The 20,586-nt window shown below is 41.7% G+C and overlaps 1 protein-coding gene across 9 annotated transcripts in view; it reads left to right on the top strand.

Moving 5' to 3' along the window:
• Window positions 1–20,586, top strand: part of Maf (MAF bZIP transcription factor) — a 310,546-nt gene that overhangs the window by 2,768 nt on the left and 287,192 nt on the right. For 7 of the 9 annotated variants that reach the window (XM_076838504.2, XM_076838508.2, XM_076838509.2 and 4 more), the window contains exon 2: window positions 10,753–10,813. The exons of 1 other annotated variant lie outside the window; for it this stretch is intronic. In XM_076838504.2, the coding sequence (XP_076694619.1) occupies window positions 10,753–10,786 (34 nt within the window). In that variant the 3' untranslated portion in view covers window positions 10,787–10,813. Of the gene's footprint in view, window positions 1–10,752; window positions 10,814–13,149; window positions 13,278–20,586 lie in introns of those variants that run through there. One more of the 9 variants, XM_076838511.2, reaches the window with a different exon arrangement.

Genomic DNA, 20,586 nt, shown 5'->3' with positions numbered 1-20,586 from the left:
ATTCTAGTTTTTATAATCTGTTAGCCCAGTTAAAATGTATGCTACAGATAAAGGAATGTTATAGATAAATTTGAAAGAGTTAGGTCTGTGTAGCTGTAGATTTTTTAAAAGATTGATGCACTAAATTGTTTACTGTTGTGATGTTAAGGGGGGTAGAGTTTGCAAGGGGACTGTTTAAAAAAAGTAGCTTATACAGCATGTGCTTGCAACTTAAATATAAGTTGGGTATGTGTAGTTTTTGCTATACCACTGACTGTATTGAAAACCAAAGTATTAAAAGGGGAAATACCCCTGTTTATATCTGTAGGGGAATTTTACATTCAAAAATGTATGTTTTTTTTTTCAAAATTAAAGTATTTGGGACTGAATTGCACTAAGATATAACCTGCAAGCATATAATACAAAAAAATGCAAAACTGTTTAGAACGCTAATAAAATTTATGCAGTTATAAAAATGGCATTACTGCACAGTTTTAAGATGATGCAGATTTTTTTACAGTTGTATTGTGGTGCAGAACTGGATTTTCTGTAACTTAAGAAAAAAATCCACAGTTTTAAAGGCAATAATCAGTAAATGTTATTTTCAGGGACTGACATCCTGTCTTTAAAAAAAAAAAATGAAAAGTAAATCTTACCACAATAAATATAAAAAAATCTTGTCAGTTACTTTTCTTTTACATATTTTGCTGTGCAAAATTGTTTTATATCTTGAGTTACTAACTAACCATGCGTGATGTTCCTATGTGCTTTCCTTTCATTTTCAATTCTGGTTATATCAAGAGAAAGAATAATCTACAATAATAAACTGCATTTTTTTTTTTTGATTCTGTACTCAGTTTCTTAGTGTACAGTTTAACTGGGCCCAACAATGTCATAAGAAATATAAAATGCATCTTTCTCTCCAGAGGAAGGATAAGTAGGAACAACAGGGAGACAGTCATTCAGGGTGAAGTTACAGGCTGTGCTTGAGGCAAGGGAGCTGGCCCCATAGAATAATCAGTCATATTTAATATAGACGTAAATTATGACCTGTATTTTGTTTTTGACCTCAAGTTTTCAGTTTTTAAATGAGTTGAACTATCATAGTCCTTTGGTGGAAAAAAAAATATTAAAGAAAGAAGGAAAAGAAAAAAAAAAAAAAAGGTAGAGTCGGCTTTGGCTTTCTGAATCCAGAAGCAAAGCCCTCTAGAGAAAGTGAATCTGGCAAATCGGCCTATCAGAGATGGCTTGGGCACAGATGCGTCTAATGGTAAAGATAAATATTTCTTGTCTTTTGGCTGAAATTGATTATTTTTCCTTCTTTCCTTATACACCATGACTTTCTTGTTAGCGAGGCCTGATGAGATTGGACATCAACACTTGGGACAAATCAGAGTTGTTTGTTTTGTTTTGCTTTTTTTTTTTTAACTTTTAAAGATCATTTATCTGAAATAGGAAAAAAAAAAAATCTACCCCTTACTTGTATAACTCCCAGTTCATATCGGATTTAAACTGCGTTATCAAATCATGTTTCACTGTAACTGTTCAGTGGAGGACCTCCACTTAGACAAGCTGGTAATGATTTCATATCACATTAGCTCCAGAAATATAAACAGAAAATAATGCCTTCCTTGAAGGGAGGCTATACTTTAATTTATTGGTATTTATCCCCAAACAGACTGTGTATGGGGGCTAGCTTGAAGATCATTTGGGAAGATTTTTGGCTACCCCTCACTAGTAGAACTCCTAAGCGTTGACCTATTTTAAATTGACACAAATCCATGCAACTAATGTTACAAATTCAGGCGGCCTGCACTCTCGGTCAACTTCCCCTAGAAACTCACAGAATGTTAGACAAAGGGGCACTGTTTAAAAAATATAGCCAAACATGATGACTTTTGTTTTATTTAGTTTTCAATTCTTAAAAAGAAAAAAAAAAAAAAGAAAAAGATAATATTGCAACTCCGAATGAAGGCCTTATTTTAAAGAAAACAGGTTGTGCTTGGCGCTAGTGAGTGCTGGCCATTCTCATCACGGGGCTTCCTCTTTTTCATAGAACACGAAGACAGTGCTGACCCTCCACATTTTTACCTTCCTTTCTGTGCCAGTTTGGATTTGGTTCCTGAATCCACACTTCATTGTGCCTCACAAAAGTCTTCATAGCAAAGCTACCCTCGTGTGCTGGGAGTTAGCTGTCCTCGACTTGGGAGATTTTTATTCCTCACCCTCCCTCTGAAGATGCAGAAATAGACATGTCACTTTTAAGAAAAAGCTCAGCATCCGATGGGAGATGTTAGGCAAACACATTCTCAAGACAAGAATGACATTCAGGACACACTTGGTGCAGTTCTTTCATGAAGAGTGAGACCTGGTTTTGGGGAAAAATATACATAGTTCTGCAATAATTAAGGAATTTGATAGAAATCTATAAAGCAGATTCAGTATAAGTCTGTTTGGGCTCCAGACATTAGAAAATGAAAGGAGTGCTGAGAAAAACGGGGCTTGGGTGGTTGGCTTTAAGAGCAGGTTAACTCAGAGTGAAAGGCATTTTGGGAGGTAATGATTACTAAAAACTTTGAAAGATAGTGAGAGGAAAACACAATTTTTTTTTTTTTAAATAAAGAGCTCCTAAATCCTGCCTAGGTGCCCGTCATTACAAATAAGTTTCTAAATTTTAAAAGAAAGAGAAATCATATAAGGAAATCCAAACTTTTCCCTTTACGCTACATTTGAGTCTTTGTCTAAATAGTGTTAAAATTCCTTTCATTCCAATTACAGAACTGAGTCCACTAGCAAGTTGGAGACATCAGTGGGATACACCACATTTTGGAAGCCCCAGCAATATATATTTACCACTGTGTTCACAAAATGAAATTTATGTGAGAGCTGTACATTTAAATATATATATATATATATATATATATATATATATATATATATATATATATATTTAATTTGTGGTTTTGGAGAACAACTTACTCCTGACTTTTATCATTTATCTGAAATAGGAAAAAAAAAATCTCCTTTATTTAAAGAAAAATTATATTAGAGGAGAAGGTTGTTAAAAGTATGACCTTCTCACTAATTAAGAATTAACTATGCCTCTTGTCTGATGGTCTTAGGCACAGACCCTTGGAAAGGGCACGCGTGCTTTTCAATTTATGATGCACACAACTGAACAGGTGTGATTGTTTTCAACCTGGAATATTAGTTTTTAAAATGCACTGAAATTACCAATGTGTATATGTACATGTAGATGAAGAAAAGTTTGCCAAGGGGGTAGCAGCTAGCATTTTGAAATCATGCAGACCGAGCACATTCTAAACAGCAAATTTTCATGCCACATTGTTTCCCTGGCAGAGAAGTTTCCTAAGAAGAAAAATACACATATTTGACTTCCCTCTCCAAACAAATGCCACCGGGGGCAGATGCATCAGAGGAGCAGGGCACCTGGTTCTCTCATGGGCCCTGGGTCGCATCATATGTACTAGGATGACAAATGCATTCATTTAGCAGACATAGCTGTAAATGAAAGCAACGTGTGGTCAAATACAAACTTAGCAAAGCAGACACCCTCTGTGTGCTTTCTCGTTCCTCCCTTTCTGTTCCCCAATACTCACAAAATTCACCACCTTTTAATTTCCCAGCTTTTTTGCATGTTTCCTTTTTCAAAAATCATCTCATCATTTTTTACAATGTACCTGACACATTAATGTATTGGCATCAAATAGGCAGAGTCCTCCTTCTGCCCAGCAGATAAATCTGCTATGTAGACCTCATTTCCTCCCTGTCTCAACTCCGTAACCACCTGGGCCTCCTTTCAATGTATACTCCCTGGATGGGAAATCTCTATTTATTACTGAACACATGGTGATAACACACCAATCTTTTCTCCCTTGGACCCTTACCTTAGCAGCATCAATTCGAGATTCTTCTGTTCTTAAATAGGTCCTCCCCTCACCAAACCATTAGCTTTACTGCTGCAAACAGTGAGGGTAAAAGGGTAAATGGTAGCCACCCTCATGAGCATGGTGCATACCTGTCTCAGTAGCCACATTCTCAGCATTTCCTCCTCTAAATAACTGAAGTTGCTTAGGATGTATTCAGAAGCTGTTAGTACAGTACACGGGGAAGCTTTTGGTCAAGGCAAACTGTCTTCCATATTCACAATGTCTTGGCTGATACAATGTAGTCCTGCAGTATCCTGGGTCAATCAATATATTTAAAAGTCTGATATGTCCACGGATATATTTTTCCAGGGGTGGGTACTGGTAGTTAAAGACTAACTGAGATAGAATGGAAGACAAAAATACACATGAGTGACAGACAATCTTCAGCCTTTTGAAGGCTGAAAAACACATTCTCCAGCTCTGGGGCCTGAGCTCTACTCATAAACCTTCAGTAAGAGGGGTAGGAAGTCAACCTGGCCAGCTTTGGATTGTTGATTTGCAAGGCTCCCTACTGTGATTCGCTTTCCTTTGATTTAAAAAAAGAAATCATTTAGCCCTTTTCTTGGAAGAAAGGTTAGTTCTTTTAGTTTTGTTTTGCTTTTTGTTTGGGGGACTTTTTAAAGGAAAATTTTCTTTTGCAGGATTAGGCTGCCACTGCCACCAATTCATATTATTCCTCAGGATGCAGGAGGAATATTCTGTGGTCAGTGCATTCCTTCATGTTGTGAGGAAAATAAGAGAAACCCTGAGGTTTGAAAACTCACTCTCCACCCTTCCTCAATCCCAAAGATTTCTCAAGTGAGGGCAGGGGTATAAGTGGCCAGAAGAGAGGTGGCCCAGGGTCTGGCCATCCCAATCAGGATTTGTTTGTTTTTGCATTTGTTTAAAAACAGAGCCTTAACCCACCTTCCCCATGACATCGCTTTTTCTCACTTTTGATATAAATCTTCAAAATCCAGACATCAAACAGCCCCAGAAAAGGTGAATTCTCCGCAGGCGTTGCTCCGCCCCAGCTCCTGAACAGACCCAGCACTGTGTGGCAGTTTTTCAGTAACAGGGGTAGGAGACATGGGGAGAGAATTTCAGTCTCCCAGGCTGTCTCATGATTGTTGGGGCATGAAGAAGTACGGTCCTGCCACAAATTGGGAGCATCTTTATCCTTTAGAGAGGAACAAAACAAAACAACCAAACAAATGTGAACAAATCAAATGGCTCCTCACCAAGGCATAGCCAAGTCTTGGTTCCTGTTCCCTGCACCATCTGTAGAAAGTGATAAAGGAGGGAAGCAAGAGAAAGCAGGCCTTTGAAGGCAGGAGTCCTGGAAAAAGAGAGCCCCTCTGAATTTCACTCGCTCAGGAGCCAAAGTCAGAGCCAATATACATGGAAGCCTGATAGAAGCAAGGCTTGACTGTCCATTTCTTTAAAAAATATACACATCTATGCTTCCTTGTAGAAAACAATTTGGGGAACCAAACCCAAATAGAGCGCTTGAAGGTAATCACTAATGTCTTCACTTCTGGGCATTTATAAATGCACCAGTCTGTGACTCGATGGTGGTACTATTTTGGACTAGTCAGACATACTAGTACTATGCCAATATTTGTATAGTCCCTGCACTGGGTTTTATGACATCATGACAGTTTTTTTTTTTTTTTTTTTTTTTTAAATTTGAAAGCCCTCTGGGTGTTTTGCATAATTCTGCCTCGCAGACCAAGGCTGAGATAGAAAGCACACATCAACAGCACACCGAAATCAGATCTATGAATTTGCATCAGAGTTGGACAGTTTTAAGAAACTCCCAAAGCATTTCCACAGAGGCTCTGATCGGAATGCAGTTTCTTACTCAAATCAAAATCATCTACGGAGCACCTCTTCTCTTATTCCGCACAAGTCATTTTCTTTGCCTTCTTTCTTTTTTTGTTAAATAACAATTTTTCTCTATAATTAGGATTTTGGATTGCAAAATCGCATTCCTCCCTTCTGCGTAGATTCAGCTTGGATCTTTAGCTACGATTAGAAAAGGGTGTTAATTCAAGAAAGGAGGAAGAGGGAGAGGTGGCGGCAGCCAGAGTTTTTGGGAAAAGAGGGGGAGGAGAGGAAATGGTTCTCAGTGTTCACCCCACTCCTCAGGCTGCCCCTACCTCCAGCCCACGCACCCGGGATTTCACTTCTGACTTTCTCTAGTCTAAATATTCTGATTCTCAATATTGCCTGTTTCCAAGTTAAGATTCCAAAAACCAGTTTTTCCTTGTGATTGGTTCTTTTAGTGATGGAACAGAAGAGGCCAGGAAACCTCACAGAACTAGGCAGGGAAGAGGGAAAACCTCTATCCTCAGATTCTCCCCACAACGATGGTTGTAAAGGAAGCCCTGGCGCCTGAAAAGACCTGACAAGGGTACAGATTCTTCTCTTGCAACCAGTATTTGCCCTGGTTGGGTGTGACCACATCCCCGTTTGGAGGCCTGTAGAAGTGGGTTTCTGACCTCCTTTGGGGGACTCACCAGAAAAGAAACAGGCCTGAGCCGTAGTAGGCTGCCTCAAACTCGGCCCAGGGAGAGGAGGAGAGGAAGGGGCCCAGTGTGCAGGGGTCGGGGAGAGTTTTGCTGACAGAGGCCAACCGTGGCTTATGACCCCCAATAGCCAGGGCTCAGCTCAGGTCATTCTCAGGGTCCCCTCCTCTGGCCAGGAAGGATCTGTTTACAGGGTGACTGATAAGCTGCTGACAGGCCCTGAGCTTCCCACAGATTGATAAAAACAGTGAGGTCCCTAGCTCTGGGGTTTGGGCCCTGTTCTCTCCCAGTATTCTCCCCATGATTTTCAACACCATCCATGCCTGGTCACTCAAGGCCATAGGAGGGCTTAAGGGGCACTGCCCTTAGGCCAGGAAGCAGTCACCAAAGTTGAGGCCTTGCACCACAGAAGTCCCTCCTGCCACAATTTAAATGCAGACAAAGGCAGGGGTAGGGGGATGTCTGGGGAGCTGCTGAGAGAAGAGCTGAGGTTGGGTTCCAGAATGTGTAACTCAAGTCTTAGAGGCTGGGGTGAAAGGGAAGTCACAAGGATGCTGAGATTAAGCGCCCTGCCAGTTTCTCTGCACACCCCCACACCACAGCCATCTCCCCGCCCCAGGTCCTTTGTACACCTGCTTCACAGGGCCCAGTCGCCCTAAACATCGCTGCCCAGAGCTCCGTGGCCTGAGCTGAGCAGGGGCTGTGCACTGGCCTCCCTCTGGAGTCCTCTGACGGGTGCGCAGCAGGTGCGCACTGACTGGAGCCAGGATGACAGGCCAGGGCAGGCAACTGCCTGAGGTCACCAGGAAGTCCCTCAGGGCTGGCCACAGCTCCAGGCCTAAGGCGGAGCCCAGGGAGGCCGGTGCATACTGGTCGCTGCAGGCAGCTAGCGCCCCCCAAGAGGCCCAAGGTGCAGCCAGGCGCGGGGAGGCAGGAACCCGGCCCCACCCAGCCCCCTCAGGGCCTGCGCCGCTCCCAGGGGGCTCGGATCTCCAGTGGAATTTGGCTTACAGTTTCCCGGTGGACTTGCCCTGGCCTCCCGGGCGGCCTGGCTTGCAGAACTACCCGCCTTTCCGCACTCCTAGGTGGGCGCATGGAGGGAGGGAGCTGGAGTCCGCGCTGAAGGCTCTGCCCTTCACCTGGAGACCCCCGCCCCACCCGCGAGCTCCCGGGAACCTTCTGTAAATAAGATCATTGGTTCCAGATCATTTGATTTTTTACTCATTAATTTTCTGGCCCATTTTCCAGATCTGTCCCCCTCTTTTTCTTCCCTTTGGTTAGAGACAGAGAAGCAGGAGGGAAAAGAGAAAGAGGGAAAGCTAGAGAGCAAGTTAAAAAATCCTCCTGGAAATCGCGATATGGTTACCCGTGGTGTATATACAAAGCCAGCCACGCAAACTTTATTAGGATTCTTCCACCAGGGCCAGGAATAGGCTCCAGACATTTCCCAGGCATGCAGAAGCTGTGTCCGGAGGACAAACTTTGAAACTCCTAATTTCAAGAAGGATCTTTTTTACATAGGCCCTCTTTCTCATAGGGAGCTTGTGTCAGGGGTTGAACTAAGAAAGTCTCATGGCGTCTTCATACACACATCTCCTTTTCCCTCTCTCTTTCCCTTTTTCTTAGAGAAGGATTTATTAATGAGCAGATAAATATTTTGAAACTAAAACAGTGATGTATGCATCTGAAATACTTTTACAGGGTCAGATTTTTTAAAAAAAAATCCTTTCTGATAGCACAGGAGAAAAAAAAATATCAGGTAATCATTTTGAGATAGAATTTATTAAAAGGGGATATTTGTTTCCTTCCATTTTCAGGCAATGAAGGCAACGTCTTCTTTCATCTGCCATTTATTTATTTATTTAATCTGTGAACCCCTTTAAAGTGCCTTTGCAGTGGGGGAAAGCTATTAACAGACAAACTTGCAGTTTCTACTTTTGAAGCTAACTAAAGTGATCACAGGGCAGAGTTAATGGGTCTACTCTGTTCCTTGGTAGACATAAGAACTTGGTCTGAATTCTGTCTTTACTCAGAACAACCTTCCCATGTGGGTCAGCTCCCTCCACCAGACTTTCCATAACTGGGAGGGTGTGGAGACCCAAAAGATGTTCTTCAGGGTACGCTGTCTGTGTTAATTCACTACCACTTCTGAAACCTCCCTTGCATTATCAGTACACGCTCTTAAGCTATTTAAAAAAACATTCTTCTGTGGTTAGTGTAGGAGGCTCAGTGCTGTCAGACATCTGGCTTAGATTACACCATCGTGGTCCAGCTTGAAAAATCTCCTCTCACTCCCAGGCGAGACCCCCTTGCCCTCACCACCCTTCCCCAGTGACCGATCTGGGCAAAGGTACTGAGAACAGAAAAACCACATGACTTTTGGACTCTGTTCAGGTGTGCAAACAGAACTCCCCCCTCCAACCCCCATTCTGGCTTTTGAAAGTAAATGCCTTGATAACGGGATGGGTTCCCCAGGTAGCTGGAGAGTAGAGGTCATCTTGAGGAAAGTGACACCAATGATCTAAAAAGGACATCTACTTTATGAGATTTCAGGCAAGAAGCCAAATATTGCATTTAATGAGGCTGATTCTTTTTCTCCAAAAATAACGGAGACTATCAATGATATGGTCAGGAAGGAGAAGGGGGCATTTTGCAAGACTCTGTTCAATTATTGCTTTGTAATATTTTTCTAAAATTGAAAAATGCCTCACAAGTATATGATCTCATGTAAATATTCCTTGCCGGAGCTTAACAGATGTTTGCAATGCCCCAGAGGAACGACAGCAATGTTCTCTCCAAAATTTCTTAAGCTTTTAAACTCTATTCACTTGTATTTCTGAAAGAATCTGTTGTTTCTGGAGATCTTTAAGAAAGCATCATAATTGGAAAGTTTATATAGTCATTGTTTTAGAGGTTAAGTATTTGAACTTCAAATGGAGACCAATTTACTTTACCGATACACTTTTGAATTTTGTAATTTCCGTATGTGTCTTGTTTCTTTTCGACCCCCCTTTTCAAAGAAATAATATGTTTGACGAAAGATTAATACATGAAAAAGAATTTGTACCTTAAGGCTCTAAAAGCATTTGTACCATGAAATAGGAATGCAGGCACATAATGTATTGGGGACAGTTCTGGTAGATATCTAGGGTCAGTTTTGTTACCCAAGCATTTTAGGGCATTGTCTTACTGTTTAGGGAAAGAGCATTTGAAAGAATCAGACAGTTACAGTGAGTGACAAATTTTGGTGAAGAAAGACAATGTGTTCAGTTACAACTGCCTGCAGACAGCATGTGGATGGATGTAGTCTATCTGTTCACACCAATTGGAAGGTACTCCAAATAAAATACAGGGGATTAAAGAAAAATAACTGACTATCCTTGTTGGAAAAAAATTAGATTGACTTACTAGTTTATTGTAGCTATTATACACAGATTTGCTGTAACTGTGTTGAATTTTTAAATTAGATTTTAAATATATTTTGACAGTCTGAATTTGTATAGTGGGACTAACTATAGGAAGCAATGACAGGTCTGCTTTGTTATTAAACTGCTGTCTGGAAAATATTGGGCTCTGTACAGTAAATGATCATTATTTTGCCACTTACATTAGTACAGCTAATGGCAATAAGGGTTTTTTGAACCATAGAAAGCTAACTACTGTGAATTACTGTGTTTTGTTATTCATTGTGAAGCAAAACGTCTTTTTTTTTTTTTTTTTTTTAAGCAACCTCATTTTGGTATCACTATTCTAAGTACTCCCTGCTAGGAATTTAAACAGAGAAGTGGTTAATAAATAAAGGGGGAGTATCTAAATGGTTCTGTTTGTTAAAGAACGTTTGCAGTTAAGGTCGGCAGTGTTAGCAGGACAGATCAGAGCAACAGAGGAGCGGGTAGAAAATGGAAGAGAATGTGGCCTAGTTCACTGCCTGCCAAAATCCCTTGTGAATGAGAAGCCCATCAGAAATGATTGAGTCCTTCCCACAGGGAACCCAGAATCTCTTGGGTCCCTTTGAACTGCAAACAGCTTCAGGACTGACCCAGACTGCAAGGCCGGTGGGTTCAGGCTCCCAGTGGGGGAGCCAGAGTTCAGAGGCAGCCACCAGCAGTCTAGGCCACCCCCTTCCATGCCAACCCCTCCTCTGATCTGACTGGGCTGAGGCCACCAGGCAGAAGCAAGTGGAACTAAATCCATCTTCTTTTGGTCCAACTCTGCCCTTTTCATAGTTATGCTGCCATTAACGTACTATCCTTGAAACATTCTTCATGGTTATTAATTACCCTTTGTTTATTTTAATATATTTGCTAAATCAGGTACCCAAGGGAGTCCTCTACATCAGTGATGTGAAAAGTCCAGTTGCCTGAAGTCAAAGAGGTACATCTTGATTTTTGATTTGCATGCGCTTGTTTTAGTGAGTTTGCCGTGAGAGGACAAGTTAGCCAGCAAGCAGGGGATGCTGCTCATTCTTTGGGTGTGAAAGGTACCCGATTGGAATAGTTTTAGTATTTAGGTTTCACATGCACCCTACAACGTGATACTAGATGCCGCAGAGGAGTCATAGAAGCAAGTGTGTGTGAGAACCAGCATGCATTCATTGTCTGTATTTATTTCATTACATCGATGTCACTTACAGAGTAATTCAGTCTGAGTAGATCTCAGATCTTTGGCTTGATCCCACATAGTGTGTTGACACTGCAAAAGGTGAATGTCAGGCCATTTGGATGAATCCATGCAACTGGCATTCATTGCCCTTGGGTAGTTCTACCTGGGCCTAACAAATATTCCAAATTTAGAGTTGCTTATAATTTGGTCCAGACTCACATTTGGAAAATTTAATATAATTTCAAAGCACAGTGTGGCCTTCCTTCTGCATCCAAATGTGTCTCTGGAACAACTCCCCACTTCAATTGGAGACAGAAGGGGAGGGGAGGAGACAAGTGGGAAACAGAAATCTGATTTTCATCTACTAAAAAAAAAAAAAAAAATGAAATTGAGCTATTTAAATGGGTTTTCAATTACAAGTATCCCAGCATGAATTTAATTATAAACCCTCTTCATTTGGAGAGGTAGACTAACACCTTCACACCAATAATTATTTAGTGTCGTAGTTCTATGTATTCTTGTTACCTCTCATTGGCTAATGGCACCTAGTTTTTTTTTATTATTGAAATTTTTGCTTGCTGAGAAATTTGCATGAAATACATTTTTTTTTTTCTTTTTGGTTCCTAGTGGAAACTGAGGGGGGCAAAAGTCACACTGTCAAATTGCTACTCTTTGCAAAAGAGGCACTTTAAAGATCTGGCAAATGGAGAGCTTTGGAAAAACAGAACTCATTTCTTCTCTCTATTCAAAAATAGTATCTGATTACTTACTACTACATGCTGCTATGATGAGAGTCTCGCTGAATAACTGGATTGTGAATATGAAATATTGTTTCATTGCTAACCTTATATGAAATTAACATTTTCTTTAATAGTTTCCATACATGGATTTTAATTCCATGTATACCTTTGAGGTTTACTAATGTGTCTGGTGTGAGCGCATGCAGTTCCAATACTTTATTCCTCTCTTGTCCTCATCTTTCTAATTGCAATTTGAAAACGGCCGGTTCAATATGATGATCTAGGACCACAAAGCCACTGTGCAGGCTTTGTGACGTTGAAACCATCCGTTTTGAACAAAGAGTTAATGAACTTTAAAAGTAAGGTTCACACTGGTCCTGACCCTCCTGGTAATATTTCATATAAGGTTACTGGTGGGAGAGAAATCAAATTTCAGCTGTGAACATGATTGACAGGTGAGAGCAAGGAAGAGAAAAGAAGAGAAAGGCATTTGGTCAGATGGGGAATTTGGGGATGAGGAAGACAATTCCTTGAAGTTCCTCTGTGATATTAGATATTATAAGCTGATATATGAAAAGTTCAATACTTGGTCCTCTTGGGGGAGTTACTTAGTTTATTTTCAGAAAGTCACTTTGGTTAAGGGATTTCAGTGGTGAAAACCAAAAAATGGTGAACCACGAGGTTTTCTTCCCTTTGGCTAATTTCTATCATGTTCAGGTTTGTGACTTATTTCTAGCAGTTTTCTAGGCTAAGGTCTGAAAATTAAATCACAAGCCATTAGGGGAGCCGTTTAATTACCTTTCATTTATTCTCAGAAACACGGTCCAGATTATATAATGGTTCGTGGACATATTACAAAATATTCATCCCAAGTGGTATCGCAAAAAAGATTGAATTTTCCTTTTTGGTAGCACCCCTTGATCCTGACTAACATTTTTCCATGAGCACCTGGTACAGCCTAACATATGCAAATCGACCCCGATGCATGGTGTATCAAGACTGCCCTTTCTGGAGGAGGTCTTCTAACCCGAGATGCACACTCCACCCTTCTTGTCCACCTTTCACCCAGTATGGCCACTTGATGGAAAGTGTTTATAGGTAGCATCGCTGCTAACTGAGGTGCGATTGTTGCCATGGAAACATGTAAGGACACTGCGTGACCCTCACATTCAGGGTGGTTCTTGGATGAGCCTCGGACTCTGTCTGCAAGTTTGAATCTTCACAAGGAGATGCCCCACAGCCCATGACTTGCACCGAGCTGGAAAGCAGGTCTTCCAAATGTGCTCTTGTGTGCTAGGTGCTGAAACCCCAGTTGGGAAGCGGGTGACAGATCTTAGCCAGCTCAGGTCTGTGTTCTGCCCATTTCAGATGTTCCTGACATTGGCTCAGACCCCTCTGGATGCAGCCCTGAGCCTTGCAGAGCTTCCTTGAGGAAGGCAGGCGTGACACAAACAGGGAGGAGGCCTGCTTGTGGCTTTGCATTCACTTATAGGGAATGCTGATGGGACCCGTAGAAACAGCACTTCCTCGGTTCCAAGTACCCATCAATTGTTTCTCTAGTCTTATGGCCTGGACATGTTTTACCCCGACCGTACTTATGTCAATGGTAGGAATTCAAAAGGCTGTCAAATGTGAGGAAGGCATCGCTGTCTTGTGAGTGAGGATAAACTAAACCACAACAGAACAAAACCAGCCCAAGTGCTCAGAAACCTCGTTTCTACTTTGCTTACTCTTCTTTCCGTGTTGCCCATAATCTTTCAGAAATAAAATGCAAAATCCCGATGCCCAGTGTTGACGGGGTGTCTCAGCACACCCTGTGTGACTATTTAGTTCAAATGTAAAAGTAAAGAGGCCTTAAGCTGGTGTCCCTCGCGGGAAAGGCCCACATGGCTGCTCTTGGCCCTGTCCTCACTGAAGCCTTTCTCAGGGCTTCTACATACTTGGTTCTCGGAATTAAACCCCCTCACCCACAACCAGAGCAGGAGCATGTATCTTGCTGAGAGATCTGCAATGGGACCAACCTATCACAAACTCCACGATAGAACTCAAGCATGTTGCATCAGGGTGTCTACCTAACAAAATCAGGGGGAGCACTTCTGGTTAAGGTATTTCATTGTTCAGACTTCCCCTGATTGCTTTAGTTGTTGTTGTTAGTTTATTTTTCTCGCGCCTTTCTGTATCAGCCACTGCACCCCCTTTACATAGTCTGGCTAATGTCTTCCGTTCTCCAGACACTGGCCCACGACCGAGCTGATTCAATCAATTAATTATAGCAGAAGAACTGGTCTAATGATGCCACACGAATGTGTATTATTTTCAGTCAACTCTGGTATACTGTTAGCCGGGTGGACTTAAAGAAATGTGATGGATTTGGGGGGAAGAAAGGAAGAAGGAATTTCTACACGAGTGCAGGACTCATTACTTAAAACAATGATGCTCCTGTAAAAAGCTTTCGTTCTAAAAGCACGCCGTGCACTCCGTCACCTGCCAAAAGCTCAGATTTACTGCTGCTGTTCGCAGACGCCAGTGTTGAAACTCCCTTCACCTGCAGCTTGCTGAGTCTCTCATTTCCTCACTCCAAAAAATTGCTGTCATGTTGTTGTTTTGTGTCTGCATTTTTTTTTTTTTTTTTTGCTTTTCCTGGCACCTAATGAAATTATCAGCAATAAATGAGCTAAGCACCAGGGTTGAGGGTTTTGTTTGTTTGTTTGTTTGTTTTTGCTTTCCATTTTGTAATATTTGGAAAATGCCAGGACGAGGGAAACCCAGGGGGGAAATTCAGTGTGCCTGTCCAGCATCTACAGGAAATGTAATAAAGCTATTAGCACTTAGATCCTCGCAGATGGGAACTAGCCTGCCTCGGTGGGGGAGGGGAGGGCCCAGTTTCAGGTGCTCCATGGGAAAAATCAAACCGGCTGTGGGATTTACAGTTCTCCTCAATGGGGACAAGATGGCCACTGAGCAGTCCACCTCAGGTGTAAGCTGCTGGAAGACATTCTCACCTGATTAGGAATCCAGGGCGCATCCTACGACACAATCATAGGTGAGGTGAGGCAGACAAGTCCAAAAACAGAGGCAGAGGGAGCTGTTGGTAGGAATTGCCAGCATCTTCTATTAATGTGGTCATTCCCATGCAGCCAGTGACGATTTTGAGTCATTTCAGTCTATTGAAAAGCAGGGGAAGTTCATTTGCTCCCAGGTAGGCAGCGAAGGTGAGAATTGAATTGATCTGAAGTGCTCTGTGAAATTGACCCTGAGGTCGTCTTCCTTCAGATTGGGCGCTGGGCTGGAAGTTTCTTTTCTTCTTCTACCTGCGTCCAGCAGCAGGGCCGAGTTGGGGTTTGTGATTATTTAAAAGGATCGTAACGCGGGGCTGACTCGGCCTCTGTAAAGTTGATCAACGCAGAGTCCCTGTGTTAACCATGGTAGTTGATTCAAGGGCTGGGGTCTACACTGCACAGTGGTGTGCCTCAGGCTTGCTTATGCTTCAAATGAGGTTCGTTCCTGATGTGCAGGAAATGGGGGAGAAACCTAATGTTAGGGGTCTTACTGGGCTGAATGTTTTGCATAGAAAATAATTTTCTGTTTATTTTCCCTACTTTTTTTCTTCTTTCTCTCTCTCTTTTCATGGAGCAATTAGGATTCTTTCACATCATTTTAAGGTGCTCATTGTACCTTGAGCAGGCTGGACCATGAGCTGCCTCTGGCAGGGATGCTTGGCACAGCTGGCCTCTCAGCAGCGAGGGAGCCAACAGAGGTTAGAAATCTCCTTCCCCGCAGTGGACCTTTGTGACCCAGCCTAAGACCTGCTTTATGAGGCTTTGCATCTGTGCCCCGCACGCACTTGAAGCTCTGTGCCAGCAGTTGAAGGCTGTTTGTTGAATTGTTATTATATTTTTCCCCCAGACTTTTCGTATCTTCTTTTTCTTTTTCTCCTTTTCAAGCTCTGAGCATTTTTTTTTTTTTTTTTTTTTTTTTTTGCCATGGTCTAGAACAATAAGAAACTAAAGTGCATGGGCTATCACCAGCTTTATCAAGGCGTTTATAGGGTTGAGTCTGGCTTGGCCCTCCTAGAGTGAGAGGGTACAGGACGGGAACAGGATTTCTCTCACTCCTTCTGAGAAGGAGACACACCCTATGTTCAGAGCCCTTTGACATCTCATTCTTTTCCTAGATCCATCACCTCCCCACCTGCTCAATATTCTCTGATCCAAAAGAGCCACTGCATCAGAACTTCCATTTCTGCAGCTTTCAAAGTGGAGTACCCGCTCAGGTGAGGGTGGTAAAGTGGTGGCTAAGCATGTGAAGTGCTCAGACATTCCTCCAACCTGCTCCACTGGCAGTTGGGGAGCCTAGTTATTTAGAGTGTTAGATCTGTTTGCTCTGATCTCTACTTGCTTGGTAACCCCTCATCCAAGGGCAAAGAAGGAATGTGGTCATGAAATACCGCAAGGTCTGTGCTATAAATCACCCCTACAGATTTGTGGGCAAATAATGCACCCAGATCCTGAACTGGGTCGTAGGATTAGAGTTAGAGAGTGCAGGCCTTGACCCTGGAAGAAAAGCACAGGGCACAACTTGGCTCCTGCCTGAGAGTGGGAAGTTGTACAGAGGCGTCATGAAATGTCACCCTGTTCTGGAGAAGGAAAAAATAAGGAAGGATTTGTTTTTCGCTTTTTCCTCCTATTTTGTTTGAGTCAGCTGGTGTTAATAATGAAACGCCATCCCTGTTGCTGAGAAGCTTTTTCTAAGGCATGGGTGGGGAGCAGGGTGGGCGTCTGGTTCCTACAAGGGGTTTCTGGCTGTCTCCACTCAACATTTTACAGTGTCATTCATGTAACTGTGCACCAGCATCGTTTTCTTCCACAATAAAAAGGCACCTTCCTATTATTGCACCATTAACCCAGGGGATTTTCACTTTAGCAAAGATGGGATCCTAGCACGTGATTTCATTGTAAATTCAGCAGAAGTTACTCTCAGAGCCATTGAGGATGCAGTTATTCTGAGAATGCCTTTTTTTTTTTTTTTTTTTTACTATTTCTTTAAAATTTAATTGGGATCAGGCCACTAGGTGCTTCTGACTCCAAGGTTTCTTTTTCCTTTTCTTTCTTTCTTGTGTTATTTTTGATATTTTGTTATGCTTTATTGCAAGCTGCAATAAAGAGACTTGTAATTTATAATCAAAGTTTGGTATCGTTAAGCTAAACTGTAAAATCCCACCTTGGGGTTTTGCTCATAAAATAAATATTAAAAAAATATATAGCAATGAGTCCTGTACACTAGCGGCAATGTCAGTGCACATTGGTGTTTGTAGATATATATGGAAGGAGTTTGATTCAGGGTCTGTTAAAGCTGATTCTGAAAAAGCATCTTCTGATCCCATGACTCCTAAACATCCAAGTAAGAGGACACACTGCTGAGGGCGCAAGCAGGCGTTCCGTGATGAACCTCTAATCTGCTACTTAGACTCCATTTGTAATGCACATTACCTTGTGTCTTCAGTTGTCTACGTGTGTACTGAAGGGTCAGGACATGCATGCTAGAATTCTCTGGAAGCTGTAGTACTCCTTAGCTTGGAAGACTTTTTTTCTTTCCTTTTCCCCCTAACAAGGAAGCTCATTTAGAAAGAAATGTTTATGTGAAGTGCTTGTCAGTTGGCATTTTTACTGGTTTGCTAACCCAAAGGTAAAATATAAAGCCTTGGCTTTTCCTGGCTGGCTTGTTGTTACTAGAAGGGTCCCTCCCTTGTTAGCTTGATAAATAATTTTACTAGAGGGACTCTGCTGTGTTTTTATGCTGGCTGTCTATTTTCTGCTTGCTGCAAATAAATTTCCGTACTCAGAGGGCACTAAAACTCCAAACACATGGTATTTTCCCACTTTGCTGCTGGTCTCCTGAAATATTTATTCCATCTAGTGTTTTTAATTAATTCTTTAAAGGAAAAAACATAATTTGTAATTAATATCCAACCAAAATTATTTACTTATTGCTTGGACCTTCGGGTTCAAAGGTGGAAGGGCAGTTTAGGGGAGGGCTTCCTGTCAAACTCAGCCTGAGGTCTGTCAAGTGAGAGGCAAGTGTGATTTACTGGGCGACCTAAAGTTTTCTCATTCCATTTTTCCTTGTCTGTCTTCCCAAGTTTAAATATTAAGCTGTTAATATGAGAAACGATCAGGACTATAGAATTCTATCTAGAAACAAGGCACCGAACAATAAAATCTTTAAGGGTGGAAAAGGATACATGCTGTGAAACTGGAGAGGAAATTGATCATAAGTATCAGTGAAAATATTGGCATCCACCTGAGTCCCGGGTATTTAGTCCTGGCATTGACGAGCAGTGCTTGGTGTGGCTCTCCGGAAAATGGGTCCCTGGCCTGAGCCTAGACACACACACCCCAAAACATTGCAGTGCAACAAAATGTTGTCTATAAGTTACAAACACAACAGCCATACCACATTAGAGGCACACAGTGTCATGTGTAATGAAGGATGGAATTTACGAATGTTAGTAAACCGAAATCATTTTACGTTAATGCCAGGTTATCTCATTCATTGAAATTTATTTCTAGAGAAGACGTTCTACTGGTTATTTGCTATCTGTTACTTGTTTATTAGCAGGGTTTTATGTTCTGAAATTGGAATATATATATATATATATATATATATATATATATATATATATATATATATATATATTTTTTTTTTTTTTTTTTTACAAAGGTACCAGAGACATAAATTTGCAACTGGAGTGTAGGCACGTGTAACCGGCGTCACAGGTATTGGAGAGTCTGAGTGAGTGATTATCTGGAGCTCAGGTTTTTGCAAAGATCACCCAAATGAAGAGGAAAACATAGAAAAGGGGTTTCCTGAGTGAGTCACAGAGATCCGGTCACAATTTAGAACATTTCTCGGGTTTTGGACTCTAATATTCATTCAAAAATTTTTACTACAGACTTATTTTTTCTCTAACTTTGAAAGTATAGAGACTATAATGAGAATCAAGAACTTTTTTTTTTTTTGTATTTAAAGGAGAGTTGGTATTTAGCATTTCTTCTGGTCTCTTGGGGACAGCACCAGTTTGTCAGGAGTTAGAGGAAACTTCCTTGGAGTTGAGGACAAGGGTGTTCTGCCCAGTCTTGCCCTTCAGAGGTCGTCCAAAGCTGCGTAGGCTTGAGGTCGAGCTACTCTGGGTTGGATCTTTCTTAGGAGCCAACACCTGTGCCATCTTTTATTCTTAAATCAACCAGAGGGGCAGGTATTTTAATCTCCTCTATTCAGTTGAGGAAACTCAGGCACAAAAGCAATGAAGGTGACATTGGACCCTATGCAGGTGTTTCTAAATAGACACCAGCTGCCCCTGTCCTGCCCAGTCTGTCCCTCACTCCTCCATTGCACACCCCATTGGTAACCTCCACGTGTGCAGCGGGAGCCCAGGGACCCCTTCCTGCCTGGTCATCTCCATCTGAGTGGGGTCAAGTGAAGCCAGAATAAAACACGAATCCTCTGAGCCATGTCTGGAGGACAGGAGCTGTGACTGCTCACAGTCTCCATCCCCAGCACTCTTCCAGCTCTAAAAGCAAATGATCCCGTGGTTGGATTTTGGTAGGTAATGGAGCCAACTTTCTCTACTCAAAAAATAAAGATTGTCATTTCAAACACATTTAAAAAATAATAGATGATACATTTCCTTAATACCTTGTAATGTGTAAAGTGTCAGGTGCACAATTGGCACTCAGGAAATTGCTGGATAGTGAAGATAAATCCACATTAAATCACTCCAGTGAAAGCCCCATCTAATAAAAAGTTGTCAGCAAAATCCGAAGTAGCACTGAAAAGAACACAGAGTTTCCACATCTGTAAGATAGGGGTAGTCCCTCAAAGACCTGTGCAAAGGATTAAATATGATAATGTATGTAAAGCACCTGAGTTAAATATGATAATGTATGTAAAGCACCTGGCACAGGGTAAACACCCTGCCATGCTTGACCATGGACAGTGTTATATAGGATGAAAATTTGACCTTGACCTTGCAAGCTGTGGTTTGTGTTAGAATAACTTTGCTATTATGATATTGGACTTTCCCCCTCTGCTTTAAAAAAAAATGTTTTCAAAATTGAAAAATTGAGAACAATAGTTTATATCTATTATTACTCTTAAAAAAAAAAAAAAAGGTAATAGAGCTATTATCTGCTTTACTTTTTATCCCTGAAAAAATGAAAAGGCCGGGTGGGGGGATTGCTATGCTTTGAGGACTTCTGTGGTCAATGATTTGGAGAAATTATGGATTCAAGTTAAACATGTAATTTTGGTATCATCACCTCAGAACCTTTATATGCTAATGTGTGTGTGTGTGTGTGTGTGTGTGTGTGTGTGTGTGTGTTGTACCAACACAAAGGGTGCCGGATATTTTCCAAATTTATGTGAGCAGAGGAGTTGTTCTTTAGTTAACCATCTCGTGGAACTAGCATTGTGTGGGGACAGGTTTTTAAAAAATAAAGTATTGAAGTTCTTATTATTGTCTTTAGCACTGAAGAACTCTTTCATTAGTCTTCCCCTGTACCCCATGTCTGAGTGATTCATCTGTCTTTCTAAGTGTTCATTTTGTTTATCGGATCAGCATGATCCCATGACGTGGGTTCCAGAGAAGAGAGCGGTCATGGGGTGACCCTGTGTGTCACAGCAATGGGAACGGCTCATGGCTCCCCGTAGGATTTCAGGAGCCCTGTTTGGGATCCTCTGCTCTGATAAAAACCCTGGACGAGCCATCCAAGGACAACAGAGCGACTGTAAGGAGTGTTTTAATTT

This window comes from Callospermophilus lateralis, chromosome 18 (assembly GCF_048772815.1).
Source record: "Callospermophilus lateralis isolate mCalLat2 chromosome 18, mCalLat2.hap1, whole genome shotgun sequence".
In the NCBI taxonomy this organism is placed as follows: Eukaryota; Metazoa; Chordata; class Mammalia; order Rodentia; family Sciuridae; genus Callospermophilus; species Callospermophilus lateralis.
The sequence above is the reverse complement of the archived record's forward strand: the minus strand, read 5'-3'. Positions and strand labels throughout refer to the sequence as shown.